General features: G+C 50.3%; 2 protein-coding genes and 1 long non-coding RNA gene across 6 annotated transcripts in view; 1 reads left to right on the forward strand and 2 right to left on the reverse strand.

Annotated features, from left to right (window-relative positions):
• The window catches only part of Susd3 (sushi domain containing 3), a 17,725-nt gene extending 6,510 nt beyond the window's left edge, over window positions 1-11,215 (reverse strand). The window contains exons 1-4 of the mRNA XM_021180714.2: window positions 10,967-11,215; window positions 3,415-3,603; window positions 1,721-1,868; window positions 330-518 (exon numbers count right to left, since the gene is read on the reverse strand). Coding sequence (XP_021036373.1) covers window positions 330-518; window positions 1,721-1,868; window positions 3,415-3,603; window positions 10,967-11,054 — 614 coding nt within the window. The 5' untranslated portion in view covers window positions 11,055-11,215. The remainder of the gene's footprint in view (window positions 1-329; window positions 519-1,720; window positions 1,869-3,414; window positions 3,604-10,966) is intronic.
• Window positions 11,216-21,671: 10,456 nt separating this feature from the next.
• LOC110308186 lies at window positions 21,672-24,436 on the forward strand. Its single transcript, XR_002379531.1, has 3 exons — window positions 21,672-21,791; window positions 22,149-23,076; window positions 23,436-24,436. It is a non-coding gene; the product is annotated as an uncharacterized LOC110308186 (long non-coding RNA).
• Fgd3 (FYVE, RhoGEF and PH domain containing 3) overlaps window positions 24,199-26,847 on the reverse strand; it is a 58,938-nt gene continuing 56,289 nt past the window's right edge. For 3 of the 4 annotated variants that reach the window (XM_029468653.1, XM_029468654.1, XM_021180574.2), the window contains one exon: window positions 25,240-26,670. In XM_029468653.1, coding sequence (XP_029324513.1) covers window positions 26,419-26,670 — 252 coding nt within the window. In that variant the 3' untranslated portion in view covers window positions 25,240-26,418. Of the gene's footprint in view, window positions 26,671-26,847 lie in introns of all 4 variants that reach the window. The other variant, XM_021180573.1, reaches the window with a different exon arrangement.

Below are 26,847 nucleotides of genomic sequence, written 5' to 3' on the forward strand. Positions count from 1 at the left end.
AGGGGAGAGGGGGGAGGGAAGGGGAGGGGGAGGGAAAGCGAGAGGCAGGTAAGAGAGAGGTAACTCTGGCATAGCAAACAGCACAGTAGGAGGCACAGGGTCTCTGCCAGTTCCCATCCCACTGAGTTTAAACTAGATAGGGCAATGGGAGGGCTAAGGTACTGGAACAGCTTTGGGGTTGGGAGCTGAGGCACCGGAGAAGTAGGTACCAGGGTCCCCAGAATGTGAGGTGGTCAGTGTCCCAGGACCTGGCAGAGCTTGGTCTGGAAAAGGGTCCCTGGGCCTCTGTACCCCTGGCTCACCCCCACCTTAGGACTAGGGTAACCTACGTGGTGAAGCTGTGGTTGTCATGGGCCTGGCTGTGCTGAATCCCTGGCTTGCTGCCACCACCACTGGGGCCACCATTGCCACCACCGACGCTGCTGCTGTTATTGTGGTTGTGTCCCTTGAGGCCCAAGTAGGCAGCTTGTACCGTCTCCAGGTCCTCGCCTCTCAGCTGGTACCACAGCTGTGCCGTCCTGGAGGAGAGAGCTCAGGATGAAGGGCCTTGATAGACCCCGGGTCTCCCAACAGCTGTGGACATGCAGAAACACCTCTACACAGCCCGTCTTGGCACTGGGTGGCGGTGGCCCACTGACCAGCAGCAGGACACTATAGGCGTGAGAACGGGACACCTGTGCTGTTCTGATGTTAGCAGCCAGGGACAGGGAAAAGCGTGTCACTGTCAATGAAAAGCAACTTAGCAGACAGGTGTGGAAGGCTCTAGCATGAACAGCTGACTGCTGAATTCTGCTTGCTGTGAGTGCCACAGAACAAATGGCACTCCTTTAAAAAAAAAAAAAGTTTGCTTATTCATTTATTTTTGTAGTGCTGGAGAGCAAATACGGGTTTTAAGTTTTTTTAATTACACTTTTATTTTTTGGTAGGGGGCACGTGCATCACAGGATACATGTGGTGGTCAGAGGACAACTTGTGGGAGTCAGTTCTCGCCTTCCACTGTGTGGGTTCCAGGAACAGAATGTGAGTCATCAGACTTGACAGTAGGAACTTTTTACCCACTGAGCCTTCTCACCTGTCTCAATTCTCTTAACAGTGAATAACATGGTGAATTTATATGTGCGTTTTAGCACAATAAAACAATAAGAAAGAGGTGTCAATTACTGCCAGATGTGTGGTGTACAGGTGTGGGGGTGCACAGGTGTGGTGATTCACACCTGGAATCCTAGGTCCATGTCTGTGAGGGCAGTGATGCTCACGTGATGGGTAGGGTCACCCATCTGTGGCAGCTCAAAATGCCACCAACACAACGGACTGGCATATGCATATGCAGGTCCACTAAGTGTTCCCTGTATGTGGACAGGGACGTGGCGGAGTGGGGGAAACATGAGAACATGAGTTCCAATTCCAGAACTTGTGTAAAAAGCTGGACACACAATGTGAGCGTAACCCCAGCACTCTCACACGCAGACAAGAGGTGGAGACAGAATTCCTGGTAGACACCCAAGGTTGTTCTGTGCCTTCCACAGTCATACTTGCATGCATTCGCACATGCTCATGCACACCCGCGTGTGCTGTACCTTCACAGAATCCCAGGAACCACATATGCATGAGAAGAGATGGACCTGTGGGACACTCAGACACTGCCCCAGGGTACCTGGCAGATGTGATGAGCAACTTCACAGCCAGGCACAGCTTCTGGAAGGACATGAGGCCACTGTACCTGTCAGCACGCCGCTGCTCATTCTTCTGCACGCACTTGAGGAGGCAGCAGGTGAGGAAGGCCATGGACATGAGCAGGATGATGGCACAGCTCACAATGGAGGCGATCACTGCCACCTTAAAGCCGAAGGTCTCATGCGGTGGCACAGCTGCAAGGGAAAAACCACAGTTCCTGGCACAGCTGATCCTGACCTGCTAGGCCCAGGCCATTAGGTTGGGGCCCACAGGAGGGTCCATTTTGGGGGAAGTCATTCAGGCTCTGGTGGCTAAGGTAACAATTTGGAAAGAATATATTTAAAGGGATTTATCAGGGAAGACATTGTCAAGAAGCGAACATGTCAGCGGGTTTGACAGGGTGTGCTAGCAGAGGCACCATCAGTTTTCACAAGGCCCATGCAGGCAAACCCTTTTCAGCTCACCTTCCTGAAAGAAGCCAGAATGATGGACGGGGCTAACCTTGCACAGGCTCAGCTGTGTGACCTCAGCTGTCACTGCGAACATGTTCCATTAGATTCTCGGGAATATTCGTTGAAAAAGATCCCAAGTTTGTAATTCAAGATTTACTTATATATTTCATGTATGCGCGTATACTGTTGCTGTCTTCAGACACACCAGAAGAGGTCATCGGATCCCTATTACAGATGGTTGTGAGCCACCATGTGGTTGCTGGGAATTGAACTCAGGATCTTTGGAAGAGCAGCCAGTGCTCTTAACCACTGAGCCATCTCTCCAGCCCCCAAGATTGCAATTCGAACAAGCATGGATATACAGAATATTCCCACGGGCTATACAGTCTAGGTCCCTGGGCCATTTTCAGCTCCCTGACTGCATGCCGACCCTCTAGAGCTTAGACTCCAGTCCCCAGAAACAAGACACGCTCCAGCCAATGGTGGATGACAGGCTGTGGGATGGGGGCACAACTAAGAATCATCCACAAGATGTAAGGATGCACCTTAGCCCCCAGGGGACTCCTAACTCCATAAGGCTCATTCTGGGGACATCCAAACACCACCTGGGTTATGTCCTTGACAGGTTGGTCCTGCCATTTTGGGTTCTCAGTCTCTCAGAACTTAGTCTTACAGACACCCTCATCTCAGGAGACTGAGCTGATACAGGATGATAGAGGCTCTGGGAAGCTCTGCAGTATATACACATGCAAGCACCAAGCTATTTTGAATCTATGCAGTAATGTAATATACCAGCCTTTGCTTAGGAAAAGGCCACACGAGGCACTGGACAGTCAAGACAGGTTCTATGCATACAACCAGACAACTAGAATATGAGTCTTCCCTGAGACAGGGGATCCAGGGCTGGCACAAGGAGCCTCTGTACTCCTAATTCCTAGAATTCTTGGCACTTAGAACACCCGTTAGGGGTTGCCTAAGGCCTTCATGAAGGAAAAGAGGGTGGATAAGGAAATAAAGTAGGTTTGTTTTTCCCCATTTCACAGATGACAAAGCAGCAGCTTAGATGGTACTAGTGACCAGTCAGGGGCCAGGGCAGCAGCAAGGGGTTGAAGCCAGCACTGCATCTGTACTCCAATGTGAGAGCAGCCAACAGTGGGAAGAGAACCCGTCAATGTGGGCTAGCCTGAGACTGGACCAATGACCTTTGATGTGACAGTATCTGGGGGCCCCCATCTCCCACCTTACCAGCAGCTGAGCTGGGGCAGCTCAGGAAGGAGGAGGGGCCTACCTTTGCACACAGGGCTTCCTGAAGACCAGTCAACGGTGCTCCCATTCCAGGCACAAGTGAGGAGGCCAGACCCCACCATCTGGTGGCCAGAGGGGCAGTGGAATATGAGCACAGTCCCCAGAGACGTGCCATCTCCACGGACGACTTGCAAGGTGCCTTGAGGTGGGGGATGGAGCTGAGCACAGGTGCCTGGACAGAGAAGAGGCTGTGAGGCTGGGGTGTGGTCAGCAGAGGGCACAGCCACCCCCACCCCCCCATCCCCAGGAAGCCCACCAGAGGTGGGCACTGACCAGCTCTACATGGTCTGTAAATGTATACGGTCTGAGGATTGTGTTAAAACAGTAGATGGCAATATACAAAGATTAGCTAAGCATCGTTCCAAAGGCAGCAGAGAGGGAGCAAGGACAGAGTGGGGGGGGGGGAAGGGAGGGAGAAAGAGAGAAACTTGAAAATTGATCATTTGTTACCTCTTAATAACTAAAAGATAAACACTAACTCAGATGGACAAAATTAGGAAAAAATTAGGTATCTAGAAAGTAAACAAACCTCCAATCTCTTTGATTTGCAAAGAGATCTTACCAATGTGAGTTAAACATATCATTTAAAGTAATTTTTAAATTGAGCTCATGTGTAAGCAAGGAATACAAGAGACACAACAGCCAGTAGCCAGGAAAACATGCTTACCACACAGCAAACCAAGAGACCCGAATGACAGCTGATCTTTCCCTTAGCAAGCTGGCTAAGAGCTTTATTTCTTAAATAAAGAGTATGTGTATGTGTGCCTGTGGGTGTGCTTGGGTGCAGGTGCTCTCAGAGGCCAGAAGGGGCTGATTCCCTAGAGCTAGGTTATAGGCTGTAGTGAACCACCTGAAGGATTCTGGGAAACAAGCGCAGGTTCTCTACTAAGAGTAGCAAGTGCTCTTTTGTTGTTGGCACTCACAGAAACCAGCAGCACCTGCCTCCCAAGCACTGGGATTGAAAGTGTGACCCGCCTGCAAGTGCTGTTAACCCTGGAGTCACCTCTCCAGCCCCAAGGTGGCTGAGATTAAAAGAAAAAATTGAGATGGGGGTATTCCTCTGTGGTACAGCACTGGCCTAACATGTACTAAGGCTCTGGGTTCCATCCTAACACGGTACAACTTCTGATAATGATGAAAGCCAGTATCCCTTGGGGTAGAAAAGTGACTCCCCAGGTTGTGGTGATGGCTAAGCCTTCTTGGATAAAGTTCGGTGAGTGTGAGGGCTACTCAGAGCACACCACGATGCCATTACCTCCATCCCTGTAACAGAGCCTGGTAGAACGGCAAGAATCTGGAAAACACATCTCCAGCAAGAAGCAGAGATTCACCCATCAAGGTACCTCACCCCACCTCCCCAAAAAAGTGCTAATGCACAACCCCAAATTATAGCAAAATACTAGGAAGCAGGGACAGCAATGTTGTCCTTAAACAGAGATGAGATGCAGAAGGGCCAGGGAAATGCTGGCTCAGTCAGTAAAATGCTTGTTATGAAAGCATGAAGACCTGCAACCTTAGTGACTCACTAGCTGTGGGTCACTAGCTGACAGCCATATTTTGAAGTCTGTTTTTTTTTTTGAGACGGGGTTTCTCTGTGGAGCCCTGGCTGTCCTGGAACTCACTCTGTAGACCAGGCTGGCCTCGAACTCCCAAGTGCTGGGTCTAAAGGCATGTGCCACACCACCTCTGGCCATAACTTGGACTCTTGATTGCAGAGTCTCATCTCTCTTCATGGAGCAACAGCTCTGTCTCCATAAACATCAGGGTCGGACAGAGGAAGGAAGCTGACCTTACAAATCAATCAGACTCCACATTCCCCCTTGCCTTTGCAGTATTCTGGACTATGGGAATACACTATTCCCCCAGCCAGGGAAGTGGATGGGACTTTAGAGCTGTGGTAGACATGGCTAGGCAGACATGGGCCAGCCTTGGGGCTCTTCCCCAGGATGCCAGGCAGCCAACACTTCCCAGTCCTCAATTTAGAGTGACAACTTCTGCATTCTTGTACAGCTGAGCTAGCAGAGCGGAGGCTCACCCTCACCACCTGCAACCAGTCTGGTAGCAGATAGACAGGGAAGAGGCAGGGGCAGCAACACCCACCTCTGTCAACTGCACAGCGCTTTACTATACTAGCATATCATCACAAAGGGTCCTCCTGGCTGGTATGTATGGCCAGCAGCACAAGTATGTGCCACATAGAATGGCTGTGACAGACTGAAGCCTCTGTGCACCCAGGTTGGGCCAGCCTAGGCTGTAGATCCAGAGAACCTAGACTGACAGTTGCCCTTATCACCTGGGGACTTCTTACCCTGAGCTTGTCTCATCTCCTGCAAATGGAACTCCAGGCAGCGTTTCGAGAGGACTGGATGAAAGGCCTGTGGCTCAGCAAGGAAACCACCGTCGTCCACTTCCCCTAAATACATCCTAGCAGCAGGGCGGGTGGGGCACCAAGACGTCCCCACTCGGTTCATGCTATGTCTGTCAACAGCCACATCCGGTACTTTGGGGAGGGCTCTGCTGGAGGGGTGCTTTATCCTCAGCTAGAGACTGTAAGGCCTTGGTACACCTCACAGGCAGCCAGTCACGAATCTTAAAAGGCAGATTTCCTGCCCTGTTATTGGGCCTCCTAACTGTGGGGGGATGAAGGATGAAGCCACTGACAATCTCCAAGGAAAGAGGACCAGCCAGCCCTGCTACCTGGGTGTCAGAAGCCCAGGAGCTTTTGCTAAAGAGCTAAATAAAAGCATTGATTACTTCTAGTGCAAGCCCAACAGAGGGGTGGCAGCTCCTGGGCAGATATGGAAGTTGTCAGGGTAGAAAGCACGGCCTGGTTAGGTAGACTGGGAGAGACTTGGGACCAAGGGGCTTCAATTGCCATCCCAGTCACAAACATGACATTTCTAGCCAGCTCTCTAGAAGACTCACAGGGTATAGAGCCCCAGCTGCCAGACCAACTAGTGTTCTTCCATTACAAGGACAGAGGTGGACAATGGAAGCGAGTCCTTCCTCCTTGTGTTACTCAAGGGGACTTCTGGCCAGGGAGGCCCAACTTCCTTTAACCAGAGCTGAAGGAAGTACAGAGAGAGTGGCCCTGGCTGGGAGTGGCTTGGTCTTTCCAGCCCAAGCCCCCCAGACTCCCCTACCCTTGCCCCATATGAGAGCGGAGATAAACACATGGGCCCCTGATCGGATCCAGCAGCAAGTTTCAACCCACATTTCACATTGACCTCAGACTTCCCCATCTGCAAAATGGGTATTCTGCCTTACTGGGTCACAGGGAGGGTGGGGCTGTGTGGTAGAGATACAGAGGCAAGGCTGATTCACAGAATTACTGCCTTGGTAGACCTTGAACCAGTGTCTCATGTCCTCTAGACTACTTTGAATCAACTCCTAATCCTCCTGTCTCCACCTTCTCAGCGAGCAGATTACTGTGTGCCACCACAGTAGGTCTATACCATACCAGGGATTGGAATCTAGGGTGATGCATGCCAGGCAAGTACTCCACCAACTGAACTACGTCCTTCAGGTAGGGCTTTGAGCAGTATCTCAAATACTCCAGGCCAGGCTGGCACTACTTTACATATGCACATGCATGCATACACACACACACACACATTCACACACACACACACACACACACACACACACACACACACACTCACACTCACAGTCTCTCTCTCTCCTCCAAGTTCACAGCACAAGGAACCTCCATCCCCAGACCCCATCCGTGTCTATCCCTGGGCCTGCAAGGCCAGTAAATTCTACTCTGGGATCTTCTAGAGGAGGACGCTTGAGGTCCATAGTCCTGGTCAAGGCAAACATTACGGTGGGCCCCCAGGCTTCCTCAGCCTCAGATGGCCTGTTAATAAGTGTACCAAAAGCACTGGACAGGCAGAGCCATGCTGTCCAAGTCTATGACGCCTGCAACCCCTGGGTGTACTGGAGCAGATACTCAGGAGGGTGAAGCAACATAGTGAGTTTGAGGCCAACATGAGCCACACAAGGAGACCTCTTCAAGGCACACAACTTTAAACCCAGCACCCGGGAGGCAGAGGCAGGTGGATCTCTGAGTTAGAGGCTAGCCTGGTCTACAGAGTGAGTTACAGGACAGCTAGGACCTCACAGAGAAGCCCTGTTTCAAAAAATAAAAGAACCAACAAACAGGTACTTCTCAGAGAGAACCCCCTCCCCAACTCGAGCTACAGACCCACAGCTATCCTCCTGGGCACCTCATAGACTCTCCCTACGCCTGGCATCTAAGAATCAAGCCCCATCTGCCCCTCCACTGCTGAGAACGTCCCTCCAGACCCAGCAGGCACACTCTACTTCCTGAGCTAGAAGACACCCCAGGTTCCCAGGAAGGCACTCGGCTAAGCTAACAGCAAGTGGCATTGAACCCTCTCTGTGCACTGCCTCTGGACACTGGACACTGCATATCTCTCAGTCCTTTGCTGTGTCCAGCATCTCCACCCTCTGGTACAAATATTACTTTGGTAACCCTGGGAACCAATGTTTGTTTGTTTGTTTGTTTGTTTGTTTTTGTGGAAGTAAATCTTCAAGAGAGTGAAAGCAACAGAAAAAGAAAATCGAATGGGATTAATGCTCACAGGAAAATTGCACACCATCCAGCCTGGTCCTCCAGGCTTAGGGGATGAAACGAAGGACAGACGGACACAGCAAGGCCACCTGCCCAGCCCATGAGGGTCTGTAGCCTGTCTCACCTGACATCTCAACCCAGTCCACCTGCAGTAAGAAGCTCTGTTCCCAGACCCTTCACCCTGAGGTGCATTTCGATAGATCTGGGAGGGGCACCATCCTCCTCCCCCAGTTCTTGAGGCCAGCTGGATGCCTTGGGAAAGAGTCTTGTTTGTTAATCTTTTATCTGGAACCTTGGACCACAGGCAGGGACAGCATCTTCTGTCCTTTCTGAGGCCCAAGGGCCCCTCACCCTGACCTTTTAAATATGTTCCCTTTTACGCTTGCAGAGGTTGTATGGGTTCAGAGAAAGGGAAGGCAGGCCTGTGGGCGGAACCTTACTGGGACTTTGGTAGCCAGGCTGGTGTTCTCACCTGCCAGTGGGTCCTTACATAATTTTTGCTCTGGGTCTGCATCTCTCCAAATGTGAATCACGGGGAGCTGGGGGCGGGGCGGGGCGGGGCGGGGGGGGGAGGAGATGGGATTCAAACTTCTTAAAGATGACTGAGTTATTTGTACACAGACCCTCTAACCGCAGGACCCCTGGACACCAGCAGCGAGGACAACATGTAATCCTAACTGAGTATGTAAGGCCCGTAGCCTGGCTTTGTGCCCTCAGGGAAGTCATCTGTTCTCTTTGAGCCCATCTTCCTATGCCCCGAAACCATGGGCCATCTAGGCTGGGCTCCAGACTGTGTGTTCTCTTTCCGTGGCAGAACAGAGGCTACTCCAGCCAAGGCAAATGTATCTCCGAATCTTCTGGGGGTGCATAAGGCAAGGGGAGAGGAGCGCCATGCTGATTCACACTGGCTAGCACTGGGCCTCAGTTGCTCTTACGTAGTAATGGGCATAGCAGGCTGCAGGGATGAAGCTGAGAACACCCTTCAAAAGGGCCACCTGCACTTATCCACTGAGCCTCTCTTCTTGTACTTTTCAAGGTCCTTTCTGGGGTTAGCAGGAGGTGGCCTCCAGCCACTGGAACCCTGTGTTCCTGGAAAACCTCCCAGACTAAGGAGTTCAGGAGCTGCCCTGGGAGCAGAGCCAAACCCTCTATCCAGTCTAGATAGGAGACCCAGGCTGAGTGAGGGGTGGGGGAAAAGATGACAACACACTTAGTCCTGCCTGGAGTCCTACCCACAGGAGAACACAGACCTCCAGAACACCTCTGGCCTGCTCAGTAATGGGCCCCTTCTACAGACTGTGGGAACCACACATCCCCATTTTTTTTTATCTCTCAATTATCTTCTGACAACACCAAACTATCTCCACATAGCTTCAGGCCTTCTTTTCCCTTCCCTTCCTGGCCTGTTAAACAAACAAGAAGGCCATAGGCTAAGGAAGCCCCACAGACTCTTCTAATCAAGAGGCTCTCCTATACTCTGGGAATCCTGTCCACAGCCTGGGGGCAGGAATACCACACTCACCTAGCATCTCCTAAGGGAACTGAGACACTGGGGTAGGGACTCATCCCTAATAAGAGCTACAACAAGGAGCCTGGGACATGCTTAGAAGCTGGGTGCCAAGGACACTGTGAGGATATGGATTTCTCCTGATGCCAGGTAGGGCAAGGGACAACTGAGACACTGGACTCTCAGACTTTCTCCAGAGATTCCTCTGCAAATAGCCTTTTGTTTGCAAATTCAGCAGGGCCCCAAGGCCACCCCATGGGATAACCTTAGGCAAGGCCATCCACTTCTAGCTGGTGACACCTCCAGACTACTATGTAGAAGGTACTCACAATCATGTTTCCCCTTTCCCCCAGCAGTACCAGGCCCAGAGTTAGCCTCTTCTAACACAAAGACGCTCCTGTGGAGTAAAAATTAGAAAGCCAAAACTAGCCACACCTGTGGGACCAACAATGGGCTGGCACGATGGGATGGTATCAAATGAATCAAACCCACTAAAGGTTTCTCAACCTGGGGGTCAGCCGACCCTTTCACAGGGATTTCCTAAGACCGTTAGAAAACAGTTATTTGCAATAGGGTTCATAACTAGCAGGATTACAGTTCTGAAGCAGCAATGGAAATAAATTTATGGTTGGGGGTTACCACAGCACGAGGAACCGTATTAAAGGGTCGCAGCATTATGAAGGTTGAGAAGCACTGCGCTAGGGTGAGGGCAATGTGCCTCCAGATCTCAGCTTCCTCCTGTGCAATGCAGCTGAGCCCTCCACAGAGGCAGGAAACCTCCTGGATGCGCAGGACTGAGCTCTTGGGAGGAATGCGGTTTTGGTGGTGTTTCTAAGAGTTAGCAAAGCTGACATCTGCATCGCTTCTCGCCCTTTTGGCTAAGATCAAGTGTAGAACCCTCTTCGGCACACTTAACAACCATTTTCCCTCCTCCTGGAGACCTCTGACCTTTGATAGCCTAGCCGCAACCCGGGTCCTGGTTGCTGGATAACCTCTCATCTCCTCTATCACAGGCTCACTTTCCCTTTTGTAAAGTGTGGCTGGAGTAATCAACAAAGATAACAACAACTCTCGGCAACCCAGAAGACACTTCGATGACTCCCTCCAACCCCGGGCCGCACACCCCGCCAGGTGAAGCCGGCTCCGACTTCCGCAAGCACCTGGGACTGCGCGGGGCGACCGTCGCCGAATCCGTGCAAACGCTAAGAGGTGCCCGCCGCCTGGTTTCGGGCCGCTTGCCGCCCCGTTTCGACTCAGTTGGGGTCGCCCGCTGGATCGGCGGGAAGTCAAGAAGAAAGTTCGTTCTCTAGAAGGCCCTGGCAGTGCGATGCACGCCCCCTTCCTGGACAGGGTCCCCAGCACAGCAGCCCCTCGCCCCTCTACTTCTCCGTCGGTGAAAAGGGCACTGAGACCTGCGGCCCCAGCCCTCACCTGTCTGGTTCACTGGGACAGGCGTTGTGTTCCCAGCACGCCACCGCGGCCTCGCTCGCCCCCGAAGGGTCGCAGACGTTCGGCGCATCCTGAGCGCTCAGCAGTATTCTGTGGAGCCTGCGGAGGTGAGGGGCGGGACTTAATTGAGGGGCGGGTCGTTCGAAGGCGTGGCTGTCTCTAGCCACACCCAGGGCTCACCCTCCAAGACGCTAGTGTTGAACTTTAGTCCGGTCCCGCCTACCCCTTGCAGTGGGTGGCAGAAGTGGGAACTGGACACCTGGAGGGGCAGAGAATGGGGAGTCTCCAGGCTGATCGCACCGAAGTCAGCCCTTGAGCTAGAGCCGTCTGTCTGCACACCTTTCCTCTCCCGACTCACCTCTGGACTCTAGGGCTAGGCAGGTGACCTTGGAGAGTGACAACCTCCGCATTCTCTTCTGGAGTCAGGGTTGGTTGCACCCCCTAATGTCTCCTTTTCACTTGAACTTGCGAGTCACGCGTGATGTGACTTTCTTTATTGTCCTAAAGTTGAAATCAAGCTTATGTCCGGTTCTGCCGCATGGTTGAAAGGCAGGTCCATCCACAGACCCCACTGTGATACCTACCAACCCCTCTCCTGCCCCACCTCCACCATACTCTGAGATATCAGAATTCCTGGCCACATAGCCAGAGATCCCTGTCTGTCAGTGGAGATCAGCTACCTGGAGGCTCAGGGATGGGACTTAGAGGGATCTAAAGTGTCCCTGATTTGTGGGTAGAAGCTGTGAAGGACAGGGAAGGGGGGAGGCACCTACCACCATCCTGTGGCTCAGCACCGCCCCTCCTCCTCCCCTTCCCCTTGGTGTTCAGCAGCGCTGACTGACAGGTTATTTAGGGTGGGGATGTTTCCTAGGCTTACAGAACAAAGCACTACAGATAGAACTCCACAGAACAACGGATCCACGTTATCTCATCATACAGGAGGTGGGGCCAGAGCTCTTCAAAGTCTCCAGGGAGCATCCTTTTTTTCTTTAGATTTATTTTACTTTTATGCATGAACGGTTGGCCTGCATGTACTGCACCTTCTGCTTGCCAGTGGTTGGCTGTGTATCACCATGTGGGTGCTGGGAACCAAACTCAGATCACATTGCAAGAACAGCAGGTGCTCCTAACTGCTGAGCTATCCTTTCAGCTCTTGTTTTCTTGGTTCTTTAGTCTCTACTCAATAGAAAAAAAAATGAAAATTTCACCCCCAAAACCTTTCACAATGACTCAAGCCCTAACATTCCATTGTTGATGGGTAAAAGGTTCAGATAAGAGCTGGTGGTGGCACACGCCTTTAATCCCAGCACTTGGGAGGCAGAGGCAGGCAGATTTCTGAGTTTGAGGCCAGCCTGGTCTACAAAGTGAGTGCTAGGACAGCCAGGACTACAGAGAAACCCTGTATTGGATTAACTTCCTGATGGTAGGTTAGAGGGGAGGAGAGGAGTTGGTTATATGCCTGGGTTCTGACCACTTTGCAGTCCTACCATCCAGGGTGAGTCAGCTCAACAACAACTAGCACCCACCTCAGGTTCAGAAATGATGGCTTGGGAACCCTTTGAGGGTGTGTGTGTGTGTGTGTGTGTGTGTGTGTGTGTGCTGGGGGCGGGGGTGACTACTGAGCACCCAACACCTGCCAGGCCAGTTCAAGAGCCAAGGATACAACAGGGCACAGGGAAGACTGTCTGTCAGGAAGCTGACTCCTCCCCCTCACGCCTGACTGCCACTGGGCAGTGAGGTTACAGGCATTCTTTATTCTGGACTTTCTACTCTCATTCCTGTATTTTCTGACTTTGCTACAATGAGTAAGTGTATTGTCTAATCAGAAAGCAGAAAATAGGGCCAGCAAGATGGCCCGGGGGTAAAGGTGCTTGCTCTGTAGGCCTGGCAACCTGTATGTGGAAAGAGAGAACCACGGAGTAATCTTCTGCCTTCACACACACACACACACGCACACGCACACGCACATGCACAGGCACACTCGCGTGAGAGTGCTAAATTAAAATCTTAAAACCAGGAAACAAATATGTGAGGAGGAAGAAGAGAAGGAGGAAGAGGAGGAGGAGGAAGAGGAGGAGGAGAAGGAGGAGGAGGAAGAGGAGAAGGAGGAGGAGAAGAAGGAGGAGGAGGAGGAGGGAAGAAGTGAGAAAGTCTGTAGAGAAAGCAGAAGGCAGCCGCAGACCCTGGGAAAGCTGGTGTTACTGGCAGTTGTGAGCTGTCTGATGTGCATGGTGGGAACCAGACTCTGGGTGTCTGCAAGTGAGCAGCAAGTGCACTTAATTGCTGACCCACCTCTCCAGTTCTCCATAACAGATATTTCTCAAAGCGTCGTACTCATAAACAATCTCAAACATCCCCAAAGCCACTGTGCTCTGTACTTGTCAGAGAAGATGTAGGCTAGTTGATCATGGTGATCTGTGCCTGTGACTAACACTTGGGAGGTGGAGCCAAGAGCATCAGAAGTTCTATCTAGACCAGCCTGTACTGGAGACCTTGTCTCAAAAACCAAAACCAACACTAAAGCCAGAAACAAAACAAAACAAAAACTGGGAGGGAAGGAAGCAAGCAAGCTATGAGATGGCACTCATTCTACAGACAGGGAAAGCAAGGCTGAGAGAGGGGTCTGTCTGGTCCAAGGTCACTTGACTGTAAGGATTAGCCTCATTATAGCGACCTGAAGAGTTTCCGCCTAAGCACAGCTTTCCAGAGGCAGCCTTGGGTTTTCATTCGCTGGAGGCTGCTCCCAGATAAGCTGGGAGGTAAGAAGGTGACCTGGTAGCTCAAGGGTCACCAGAGGCTTAATACTCAGGGGCCTGTTAAGCTTCTTTGATACCTAGCACCCACGTACTGAGAAGGGCTGGCCTCTAGGGCCTGGTTGTCTCCAGACAAGCATGACGGTCCTGCCCTCCCTCCCCCATGATGCCCTCACACATGCTAGACCCACAGCAGCTGCTTAGTTCTTAGCAACTGTGGGGTTCCTGTGTTTTAATTCTGACTCTCTCTGGGCTGGGCCTGGCTTTTTGGGGCCCTGGGTAAGGCTCCACTCCTTTGGGGGCTCCTGTCTCTTTCTCCAAGTCTCAGTGAAACGGATAGTTTGTGGCTAGCCAACTTAGTGTAAGGATTCTTTTTTGTTTTCTTTGTTGTGGACCAGTGAGTTTCATAACAGGAGCATAGGCAAAGGACTACTAATAGTAACACCACAGAAGACAATGTATCCCAGTGAAGGGAGGGGCCTATAAGTCCCTCCCCTAGAAGGGGAGGGATTTTTGACTCCTCCAGGCTAGGGCCTGTGGGGGAAAGTGTACCACTATCCTCTAAGTAGTGAGGCTCTGCCTCCTGAAAGTTGCTTAAAGATTTCCCACTGTACTGAGGCCTGAAGCACAGGTGAGTGTCAGCCCTGAACAACACAGTTCATTTCAGATCCTCCGAAATAACGTTTTACTCTTCCTACATTAATTATCTTGGGTGTTTGGAGAGGTGATTTGCTCCAAAGCAAATCTGATTCCCATTAGCAAATTCTATTAGGAACTTAAAATATAATCCCCTGTGGCTTGATGCTCTGCCTCCTGAGCCCACACTAAGACTCTGCTCATTGGAGCCTTGGGAGCAGCCATGAGCCTGCTTTCTCCAGCTTGTCTTGTAGCCCTCCAAGGTCTGGATCTTTCACTTCACCCATCTATGCCTTCCAGTCCACACTATCCATGTTTCTCCTGGTGTGATGATCTCAGAAAACCTGTAAGTGTCCTGAGTAGCTCGTGGGTACCATCTGGCAAGAGCTTCCACCCCCAGGTATTTCTGGATCCCCTCTCTGTTTTCAGATCTGAGATGAACCATTACCCATGGACCACATCCCAATTTATTCAATAAATAATGCCCAGCAACACTTTAAACATTGTGGGGTTTTTTTTTCCTCTTTACTTTGTTTCTTTCCTCACACCCCCAAGGGTTTTTCTCTGTACTTTGTTTCTTTCCTCACACCCCCAAGGGTTTTTCTCTGTAGCCCTGGTTGTCCTGAACACACTCTGTAGACTAGGCTGGCCTCAAACTCACTGAGATCCACCTGCCTCTGTCTCCTGCCTGCTGGGATTAAAGTGAGGAGCCAATACTGCCCAGTCAAACACTCTCAACAATACTTTTCCTAATATTAGCAAGCTGGACAGGATACAGTCATGCCCAACCACCCCTTACTTCAAAGCCTCTCTCTTCTCTTGCGTAACAGTTTCTTCTGAGATTGACTCATTTCATCCTTGGAGGGAAGCTCTTCAAGTGGGTAAACAACTCAAAATAGCTTCAGGAAGTCCGTGAAACTGACCAGATTCACTAAGTCCCTCCCTCCCAGAGTAAGCAATGAAAGTTGAGAGTCCTTCTCAAATGAGAGGAAGGTAGCCTGCAAAGGAGACCAGCTACCTGGAAGAAGCAGGCACCAGCAGAGAGGCTTGGAAGAAGTTTAGATCAGTGTTGCTTGAAAAGGACCCTCTCCAACCTATTGAAGCCCCTGCAGTGAGCTCCAGGTTCCCAGCTTTGTGAGCTGTCACCCATGCTGGGGTGGCCTTTGGTGATGCAGCTGACTTTGAGTCATTTCTGCTCCTATAAGTAACCTCTCACCTCAATAAAACTCATTGGTTTACTATGTTGGCCTTTAGTGGTATCTATATTTTTTGGTCTGTCACAGGCTTGCTATCTGGGGTGAGTAGATGTGTGTGTTGTATCTCCCCATGAAGTTTTGCCCCACATCACTGCTCAGTGATTACTACAAGTACCCAGGAGAACCTTGGCCGAATCATCCACGCCCTGCCTGAAGCAAGCTTTCCTTGGGTCATGTCCAACATCACTGCTGATGGGTTCTCCCTTCCACCTACACTGTAAGACACCTCATCCCGGCTTTCCACCACTCTAGAAAAGCCCCTTCGCTGCTATCCGTGCCGTTACATCCCTGCTAGGACGCTGCAGGCGCCGAGCATCTCAGCATTTCTGCTAACGTTCTCTTCAAAGCCAGTGTAGCCAAGAGCTTTCTCTACTTCTCTTTTCTGAGTCACCAGCAAAACCTTAAAATAAATGCCCACATTTCTACCAGGATCACTTTTTAAGCCTTAAAAAAAACTTACACATAATTATTTAAAAGTAGGGGGAAAAAGCACATTTTAAAATTACCCAGACTCAAAGACTCAACTCAACAAGTTTCTATACAGTTAGACCAGCCAATTCTGAAGCTCTGTAGCATTGCACTGGATTTTAGACTTTCAGTATTGAATATTATTTTATATACCTACCTTCCATGAAAGCAAATGTCGTTTCTCTTATCCACAGTAGTCCCTCCTCACCTCTAATGCCTTGCCTTTCTTGTTCTCTTTTCTTCATGTTGTACCGGACCTACATGTACATTTGTTTACATACACTCATATTGGCTAGGTTCTGCGTATGAAGGAGAACACACGTTTTTCTTCTGAAATTGTGTAACCATGGTTAATACATCAGCCCCTTTTCCTGAAAAAAAAATGTGATTTCGTTTTTATTACAGCTGAATAGGATTCCACCGTTTTATAAGTAGTACCTTAACTACTTTCAAACCCAGGATAAATGGCTGAGGTCCCTATTTAACATCTCAAAGTGAACCCTGCTGCCTGGTTCTTCTACATCCCTCAGTCCCTGTTCCTGGGCCCTCCTGGCTGGCATACCATGCCTCTCACCCTAAACTCTCCAGCGCAGGGTCTGGGCTGCTTTCCCCACTAGCTTCTCTTCCCTATATAATCAACCGTTTTGGTTACTTGGTCCTTTCCCTCTATTCTTTTGATACCTTTGGAATGCCTGGCTGCTGGTTCCCCTCTCCCTTCCCCTCCCCACCTCTACATTTGGCCTTGCTCAGTCTGGTCATGACCGCTCTGGACTCTCCCAGATGTGCCTGCCTCTGGCTGTGCTCTCCCATATAGCTACAATAACCTTTTCCCTCCACCATATCTAGGAGCAGTCATGTCCTTGCTATCCTTTTTATTTCTTCTTTTCATTCATTAACAGATTATCATTATATGTCAATCTTTTGATGGACAGCCAGGTTGATTCCAACTGTTTGCAATACACATGAGGTGCAAATATCCCTATGATAAGGTATGGAGTTTCCTGGGTATATGCTCAGGAGTGGAATCGCTGGATTTTATGCTAGTTCACTTTTTAATGTTTTGAGAAATCTCCAAACTGATTAACACCATAGATGTACTAATTAGCACCTTATCAGCAGTGAATAAAAATTAATTTCTCTCCAAATCCTCTCCAACATTTGTGTCAGATTTATTGATGATGACCATTCTAGTTAGTGTGAGGAGGTATCTCGGAGTAGTTAATTTTCCTGATGGCTTAGGGATATTGAACACTCTCAAAAGTAATTTTGGCAATTTGTATGAGTCTTAATCCATTTAGTGTTACTATAACAGAATAACACAAGCCAGGTAATTTATAAACAGTGATGACATTCTCATGGTTCCGGAGCTAGAACATACTTAGATGCTTGGGTCTGACAGGGACCTTCTGCTTGCTTTGAAAAGTAGTTAAGAAATCACACAGCAGAAGGGGAGGGGCTTACTTCAACTCTGCCTCCTGAATAGTAGAATTTAAGGTATCACCTCGACACTGTTAACACTGTCATTAAGTCTCTAACATGTTGTTCTGTCATGGTGACAAAATACCCTGACCAGGGCAACTTATAAAAGGAAGCGTCTCCTTGGGCTTGTAGTTGAGTCCATGATGGTGGTGCAAAGGCAGAAGTGGCAGCAGCAACTGAGCGCTCACATCTTGATCCACGAGCTGGAGAGGGACAATGGGAATAGGAATGTCTTTAGAAATCTCAAAGTGACACACTTCCAGCAGCAAGGCTACATACACACCACCTCTTGGCCTGAGGAGTGGCACTATTAGGAGGTGTTGCCTTGTTGGAAGAAGTGTGTCATCGTGGGGCTGGACTTTGAGAGAGCTTCCTCCTCGCTGCCTCAGGATGCCAGTATTCTCCTGTTTGCTTTTGGAACAATAAGTGGAACTCTCAGCTTCTTCTCCATGGCCACATCTACCTGGATGCTGCCATGCTTCCCACACGGTGATAATGGACTGAACCTCTGAACCTGTAAGCCAGCCCCAGTTAAATGTTGTCCTTTATAGCAATTGCTTTGGTTTCTGTGTCTCTTCACAGCAATGGAAACCCTAACTAAGGCGCTTCTTAATCCTCCACAAACAGCCACCAACTGGGGACTAAATATTCACATACCAGAGACTTATGCAGAACTTGTAGATCAAGCCACATTAAAGCCGTGCGTAGCTCTAGGATTCTCTAAGGCGCTAGTATTAGTGCATTTTGCTTTGCTCTAAAGAAGCACACAAATTGTCAGGCGGTGGTGGCGCATGCCTTTAATCCCAGCATTTGTGAGGCAGAGGCAGGTAGATTTCTGAGTTCGAAGCCAGCCTGGTCTACAGAGTGAGTTCCAGGACAGCCAGGGCTATACAGAGAAACCCTGTCTCAAAAAAACAAAACAAAACAAAACAAAAAAAAAGAACCTTCAATAAGTGAGCTTTTGGGGCAGTTAATGATTTCCGCATTATAGCATCCCTCAAAACTCTCCTAGCCTCCAACGATATCCAACTCCCAAGCTACCTGCACACTCTCCAGCACCTGTGACAGCAACCCCCCCCAATCTCTCCTCCTTCCCCACCCCGACATTTGTACCTATCACACAATCAGCAGCAGCCTTTTGTAACCCTTCTGTGCAGGGTACCAAACTTGACAGCCTAGGCTCACACGTGCTTACTCTATGCACTTAGAACAGTGGTTCTCAACCTTCCTAACGCTGTGACCCTCATGCGGTGCCTCACGCTGTCGTTACCCCAATCGCAAAGTTATGTTGCTGCTACCTCATAGGTGGGAACCGTAATGTAAACATCTGTGCTTTATGATGGTCTTAGGTGACCCCTCCGATCGAGTCGTTTGACTTGCAAAGGCGTCGTGACCGATAGGTTGAGAACTGCCAGCTTAGCGCTACCTGTCTAAAACAGAGGTTTCTGCTTGGTCACACTCTGAAAACTTTGGGGAATGGTTCTACCTGGGTCTCCCCAGTTTCTGTTGATTCTGAGAACCCTCAATAGTCCTTGGCTTGTGGTTTATGCAGCAAGCACTGTGCTACAGTCCAGCCTCTCATGCATGCCTGTCTCAGGCTCATACAGTGGGACCTGCATCTCTCGAGGTATCCTTCCTCAGTTCCTCCTTTAGACCTTGAGCCTTTTGCCTCTGACTCTGAGGCCCTGACAGCTATGATGGTCCCTTGTCCCTATCATTGACTAGATAAAGAGTCACCGTTGAGACCACTCTGAATGTGTCTGTGCAGGAGTTTTCAGAACAGGAAAGACCCACCTCAAATGAGAAAAACACCAGCCCAAGGCCTGGGATGCTGAACTCAATGAAAAGAAGAATGTGGCCTGAGCGCCAACATCCATCACGGCTGCCATGACTTCCCTGCTATGACAGGTCACACCCTCAGATCCTGTGTCAAAGCAAACCCTTTCTCTTTTTAAGTTGCCTTAGTCATTCCTTTGTCTCAGAAGGGAAAGAAGACACAAATGGAACTCAAGCCCCTGGCCCTCAGCCCTATGTCATCTTCAGGTGAGCCCAGCTAGTGTTTCAGGAGACTCACCTCAGCAGCCCTGTGAGCCCCAGCAAAGATACAGGTCTCAAATGTTCTTTGTCCTGCTGGTCCTATGAGATATGCTAGGATCTGGGCTCTGTAATAAACTTCGTCTTTTTGCCACTTTGGTCAAAGTATCCCCAAGTGTCCTGGATCTCGATGAAGCCCCTCACAAATCACAGCAATGACCTCATCTGAGGTTCTGGGATGACAGGGATCAGGGGCACCATCAATACTTTACATAATACACCCTGTATCAGCATTTGTCCTCGTTGTCTTGCTTGTCACCTCCCTTGACTGCAGTCCAAATAAATTCCTTGAGCCTGAACCTGTGTTGCAGAGTCTGTTCCAGAGAGCAGCAGGGTCATCCTCTGTGAGAGAGGAAAGACAGACGCTGCTTCCAGTGAGACTCTGCGAAGACACACGTCATGTTGCTCCCTAAGAGGTGGGCTGCTTTGAGATAAAAAAAACTGTCTCCCCTAGAAATGGGTGGGCTTTGCTGCTGTTAGTAGTTTTCTATTGTCCTTTGAAGATAGGACTTCCTTTTCTTCAAAAGGGGCAATGATTAACATCTTTGAGTTTTGATAAAGAAAGGGAAAGCCAGGCTCCCTTTTGGATTGGAGACTCTTGAAGGAAGAGGGTGTAGTATTTGTATGGGTTGTCAGGGCCCTGAAAACTGAGCTTCCTGTAGGGCAGGTATGGCCCTGGCAGGATAGAAAGGGTCTCATATTTCACCAGAGTGCTGTGAGCCTGGTTTGTGAATGCAGGAAATGTGAGCAAGACAAGAGATTCTAACAGACATTGCTGGTCCCTGTCGGCAGCTGCTGTGTGGGACAGGTCAGTTCTTTGTAGAAGGTCTGATCTAATAGGAAATCAATGTTCTGATGTCTCTGCCTGAGGCGAAATCAGAAATCAGCCTCCATGAGAACATCTTCCTTCTGGTTCCAAGAAGGTCTAAACGCTTGGGTGGCTTGCTCCTCTCATGGTCATAGGACCCTCCATCTTGAGTCACATGGCCACTCTGAGCCAATCCCTGGTATTAAAGGAACTGGGTTCTTGCTACTCCTACCCATGTAATGGATGAAGAGTAGAACACCTACTTCTTAGCATACCTTTTTTCCCAGAACTCAGGGGTGCAGCCCCCATTTCTTCTCTGAGATGATCCATGTTCCTGAGACCTGTTCGGACAGTCTCCTGTTGTCCCATGTCACCTGGTGGCACAGTCTCTTGTTGTCCTGCATCTTGCCCCAGCTGGTCAGAGATGGCAGAGTCCAATCCCTAGCCAGCATATCTTGGCTTGGCAAGCAGGGAAATAAAGCACAGAGGGAACAAAGATGGCAGACAAGGTGGGTACCATTCTGAGACATCTGGGGATGCTTCTACCCAAGGCAACATCTGGGTATGTGCTTCCTATAGCCCAGCAGGGAGAAGTGTTTAGGTCCTTTAGCTCCAAAAGCAAACTGATAGGTTTGGAGGTGACCCAGTGTTGCTGTGGGACCATACCATGGGTGGCTAAGAGGTAGGTTTCCTGGGGATTGCAGGAGGGTGTCAGAGCTCCTACCTGAGAGCAGGCACCCAACTCAGACATTCATGGGCTGGGCAGGCTAAAGAGGCTTGGCATTAGTGGTCTGGAATGTGTAGGATGTTGGTGGAGGCTGCTGCTTTCTCAAAGTCTGTCTGCCCTGATCTGGCTGCATCCCACCTGTCTCACCCAGACCTGTAGCTCTGGAATTCTGACACCCAGCAACCAGAGGTGGAGCTCTGGTCTGGGAGAGGGAACCTGTGGTCTGGGTGGGTTCTCTCTCTCTCTCTCTCTCTCTCTCTCTCTCGCTCGCTCTCGCTCTCTCTCTCTCTCCTCACCAGGAATGCTCTACCTATAATGATGGATGACCATGGGAGAAGAGTTGCGGGCTGGCAGCTATCCACTGTTGGAGGACTGTCTGGAAATATTGAGAAGGGTGGACAGGCTTAGACCCCACCCATGGACAGCTGGCCTCACCCATGCCTGTGCGGAACTCTGCAAGGAAGGCAGTTCCAGGTAGCCACTGAAGGATCTAGTCATGGGATCACTGCGCAGGCAGCAACCTCTATGACTCCTGGTTGGGCACAGACTTTTCCTGCCGTACTCCTGAGATCTGCCTAGTACAAAGGTGAGCACCTCTGTTTCCTTGGACACCCAATGCCACCACTAGTTGCTAAAAGGCATCAAGAGAGGTCTTGGAGTAATTGGTGCTTACTGCCAAACTCCAAAGACTATACAGATGGCAGAGAGGGTTGGTGGCCAGCTGTCTCTGAAGCTGTCCTCTCTTCTCTGGGACTGTGGAGATGAAGCCAGTGCTGGGGCACAGTGGGGATGGTGTGCCAGGTGAATCAGTCAGTGAGCTGAGTGCTGACATAGCAGCTGGGTTTTTCCCTGTGTGGGACCCTCCTCTCCCAGGTTTTACCCCATTTCCTACGCACTTGGATGTAGAAGTCTTTTGTGATGTCCTTTACTGTCGTTTTGACAGGATTTGCAGTCACCAAGACAAACGTGCTCACACCTATGAGAGTATTTCCAGAGAGGGTTAATTAGCAGGGAGGGCACCATCTCAGGGCTTGGGGTCCTGGACTGAATAAAAAGGGAAAATGGAGCTGAGCTAGCAGCAGCATTTCTCACCCCCTGCTTCCTGACTGGATACATAGTGACCAGCTGCCTCAAGCTCGTGCTTCCATGCCTTCTTCCCCGGACTCCTGTGAAGGGCCATAACCCCACAAGGTGAACTCCAGCAAAATCTCTTCCATCCACTTTTCTTTTTGTTAGAACAAAGAAAAAAGTAACCAATACAGAAAACTGATACCGGGGAGTAGAGCTATTGCTGGATTAAACCTGACCAGGTGGTTCTTAGACCTTTGGAATGGGGTGGGCGAGAGGAAAGCCCTAGAGTTCTCTGTGAAAATAGAGATTAATGGGCCATGAGAGAAATGGAGGAGGGCCTGGCTCATGAGGTCTCAGAGAGGTAAGGACTCTATGGGCAACCAGGCTACAGGCCATGTGTGTGACATTCTGACAAAGAATTTCATCTTCAACCATGCTTTGTCCATGTCCCAAAAGCCTGAGTGAGGCTGAACTCAAAGGTAATAATAAGCTAACTGGTTTGGTGGAGGATACTTCAAGACAGAATAGCAGTCGGCTCGTGGCTCGGCCACTGTTGGCTCTTCTCAGAGACGGGAGCAGCAAGCTATGAAAAGTGCAGCTCAGTGAGTAAGGGTGTGTAAAGTCCCACGAGGCCTTGCTGGGAAAGCAGCTGTTGTTGTTGTTAAAGACTTAACACCCTTAAAGGGAAACGTCAGATCACCACCAGGACAACAGGCAAGGTACTGGCAACTCAAGATTCCACCTATGAAAGGCTCCCACTTGTAGACTGCAGATCCATTTGAAAGGAGGGAGCCTGGGTGGTAAGTACCACTGAGTTGTAAATACTTCTGAGCTTTCCTGCTGGAAAACAACCATCTAGAGCAGCGTTTCCTCAGCCTGGCACACTTCAGCGGTGACAGAAGAAGGAAGCCAGGCTACATCTGGATCCGGAAGCAGAACTTAGTGCCGGTTTTATAGGCATGCGAGATGCAAGAGTCTCACAGCTTGTGTGGCTTGTACTATAGTCCTAGAAAGCAGCAGAGGCCAGACACCGTGTGATATGGTTGGATTTGAAAAGTCCATTGTGTGGAGCTGTGAGCTTAGAGCCTAGTATTGCACCCCCCCCCCCAGGATATTGGAGATGCCAGAACGGTAAGAGGTGTCTTTGGGAAGTCTGCAGGTATGGAGTGGACCTGAATGAAGACAGGCTATGTGCTTCAGGAAGCAGAAGTGCAGGAGAGGGCCTGCCCGAGGCTCTGGAGCCCAGATGATGCCCCCGAAGCCCAGGTGCTGCATCAAGACTTGGTGTTTATCTGCCTGGGACACACTTTTGCTTTGGTTCAATCTCACTGTGTTGTGCCTCTAATCCTCGGTTTGTGTATGTGCGTGTGCATGTGCATGCATATGTGTGTTCAGATTCATGTAGGTACCTAGAAGAGGGCAAAAGAGGGCGTTAGATCTCTGGAGTTGAAACTACAGGCAACTGTGCGCTCTGTGTCATGGGTGCTGGAAACTGAACTGTGGTCCTTTGTAAGAGCAGTAACTGTTGAGTCTCTGTCCCATGTCCAAATCCTCACCTTTGAAATAGGATCACTTATTCTGTACCATTGGATATTAGAAGTATGTAACTTGTTTTTGTTCTTTTTTTTTCCTTTATTTCACAGGGGCTTACAGTTAAAAGATTGCCTGAGACTCAGCAGAGAGTCTTGCACTTATGTCTTGGCGGAGGGAATTGGATCTGTGAAGGGTTTGCAGATTTTTAGAGATGGACTAAATGCATATTGCTGCATAAAATGAGCATGAGGCTTTCTAAGGTCAGAATGTTACCATTTAAAAGTGACGTGCTTGAGTGTCAAATTAACAAGGGGTGGACTGAGATGGTTGGTATTGTCAACCTGGTAGGATTCACGATCACAAGAAGACAAAATTCTGGCCATGCCATTAGGGTGTTTCCAGAAAAGTTTAATTGAGAAGAGAAAACCCACCCTGAATGTGAACAGGAGCATCCCATGGCTTAGGGTCCTGGAATGAATAAAACGGAGAAAGTGGGTGGAGAGCCAGCATCCAGCGCTCCTGCTTCCTGACTGTGGACAGAATCCAGCCAGCTCTCCTGCATCCGAGGGTTTCCTCACCATGATGGATCATACCCTCAAGTTGTGAGCCAAATAAACTCGTTCTTCCGTAAGGTGATTTTGTCTAAGACTTTGTCACAGCAACAAGAAGAGTCACTTATGCACCTTTCTGCTCAGGTAGCATCAGAAGCCCCCAAGCTGCAAACTGACTAGTCCGAATCCTGGGACAGAATGGGCAGAGGCACTCCCCAGGGGGAAGGACACACAGAAGCACCTCCTCAGGCTCTGACTCTTCAGAGGACGAGCACTTGGAATCCTTGAAATGCAAGGGCCAGAACCGCTATGAGCAGGAGGAAGAAGCAAAGGTGGCAAGAGGTTGAAGGTTTGTGCCTGTCCAGTGTGTCTACCACATAGCACACCTAGCCAAGCAAAGCCCCTCCTTTGTTCCTTGTGTCACCTGGGCCACCCTCAACACTGTCCCATTCAGAACTGAGTGAGGGCTTCACTTGAGTAGGAGTTAGAAGTCCCCCAATGCATTCCTCCCACTGTGGAATCATTCCACTTGTTTTGCTCAGTTTCTTCAGGGTGAAGAAGGACCACTCGCTCAGATGGTCCTGAGGTGGATCACACCTAGTCCAGGGGGCTCTCGTACAGAATCAGCTGTGTTCTGGTGTTCTGACACCTTACCTGCACCCAATCCACCTTATTTCACCTTACTTGTATCTTATCCACCTCACCCCTTCCCCTTCCACCTCACCCCTGATCCATCCACTTCACCCCTTCCTGGTCCACCTCACCCCTGCCTCATCCACCTCTCCCCTGCCCCATCCACTTCATGCCTGCCCCATTCACCTCACTGACCTCACCCTTCCCCCATCCACCTAGCCCCTGCCACATTCAACTCACCCCTACTCTGTCCACCTCGCCTCTGCTCCAAACCACTTTAATTCTACCCCATCATCCTTCCTTACCAGGACTCCCAACCCAGGCCCCCATTTCACTTGAGGCCCCACCTCATCTGTGTGTCCCAATGTCACCTATAACTAGCACCCATTTCTGGCTCTACACCTCCTCACCCCACCATGTAATTGCCCCTTATATCTGCCAGTTGTCCCCACAACAGAGCTGTGCTGATGCTAGAGAGCAAGGATCAGAACTCCATCACTGGTCTCTAAATTTCCTACTCCTTGCAAGGCAAACAGCCTCCTGAGCCCCATGACCTTTGTCACATCCCCACATCTTGAGTGACAGCACTCCCACCTTCCTGTCCAGCTTAGCTGCTCATCCACTACCTACAGTATCAGGGATGCAGAACTGCTCTGTAAGACAAGTGTGTGGTCTGTGCCATCTTGCCACCTTCGTCTACGTTCCTCCACAAGCCACCTGCCTTGAGGGGAGCCCGGTAAAGAGTGGGGTTGGAGGTGCCCAGGCTGCATTCACTTGCAGGCAGCCAGCATTTATTTATGCAGATAAGCATGGCACCTGCCCACAGAGGGACCAGTCTGAAACCTCACAAACCTGCCACACAGGGGTGAGGGTGGACCTCCCCGCAGCCTCTGAGTGTCTTTGTTTGGGAATGGTGGAGTAAGAAGGCCCTTGCTCCCTGCCCTACATGGGCTCAGCAGGAATAGCAGACAAGGAATGCTTCAGGAGAGGGCAATATAGAAGGGAAGCCCAGAGGAGCAGGTCATGGCCCAGGTCACACAGTGGATAGATGGACAATGGCCAGGTCAGGCCACAGACAGCTCTGCCTTTCCCAGAGTGACAGCACACCAGGTTGGGCATGATCACCCCTGGACAGTGCCCTTATGCCTTTGAGGACTGATGTCATCACTCAGTCTGCTTGGGTGACATTTGCTTTGTAGTGGCCGTTCTCCATGCTCTCACCACAATGCTGGCGCTGGAACCAGAAGCCCAACTCTTGTCTAAGGCTTGCTGAGTGATCTTGGACCCATAGCTACTCTTCTCTGGGCCATGTGGTCCATCCTCAGTGGTCACAGGAGTCCTTCATCCCTTCACTCGACTTCTAAGGTCACCCAGAAAAGAACACAGGCCAAATACAGTAGTGGGAAAGACAGTAGGAGACTCTGCTCATGGAGTGTCCGTGTCTGCTGGGGTCTGGGGCTGGGAGGCCCCTGGTCTGTCTCCGGCTGTGCCCCCATGTGCGGCAGTGCCCAGGGCTTTCAGCCAGCACTGCTGCAGCTTTGTGGAGGGGGCGCTCAGCCACCAGGTCTGTGAGCCCTGATGTAGCTTCCAGGCACATCCTGCCTCCAGCCCCTCCTCAGGGTCAGGCATCGTTATATTACAGCCAGAGAGTGGGATGCTATACAGCAGTCGGCCAGCCTGCAGGAAACAGAGAGGGTCAGTTGGGCCTCCAGCTCATGCCAGTGGCCACCCAAGCAGGCCAACATGCCCAGCCTTACACAGGGCAGCCTGCCACTAGAATAAGCTGCCCAACAGGCTCTCTCAGGTAGGTGCTGGGAGAGGCTCTCTTCATTTCAACAAACCTCACCAGGTGTT

The sequence above is a fragment of the Mus caroli genome, chromosome 13, assembly GCF_900094665.2.
Source record: "Mus caroli chromosome 13, CAROLI_EIJ_v1.1, whole genome shotgun sequence".
Lineage (NCBI taxonomy): Eukaryota > Metazoa > Chordata > Mammalia > Rodentia > Muridae > Mus > Mus caroli.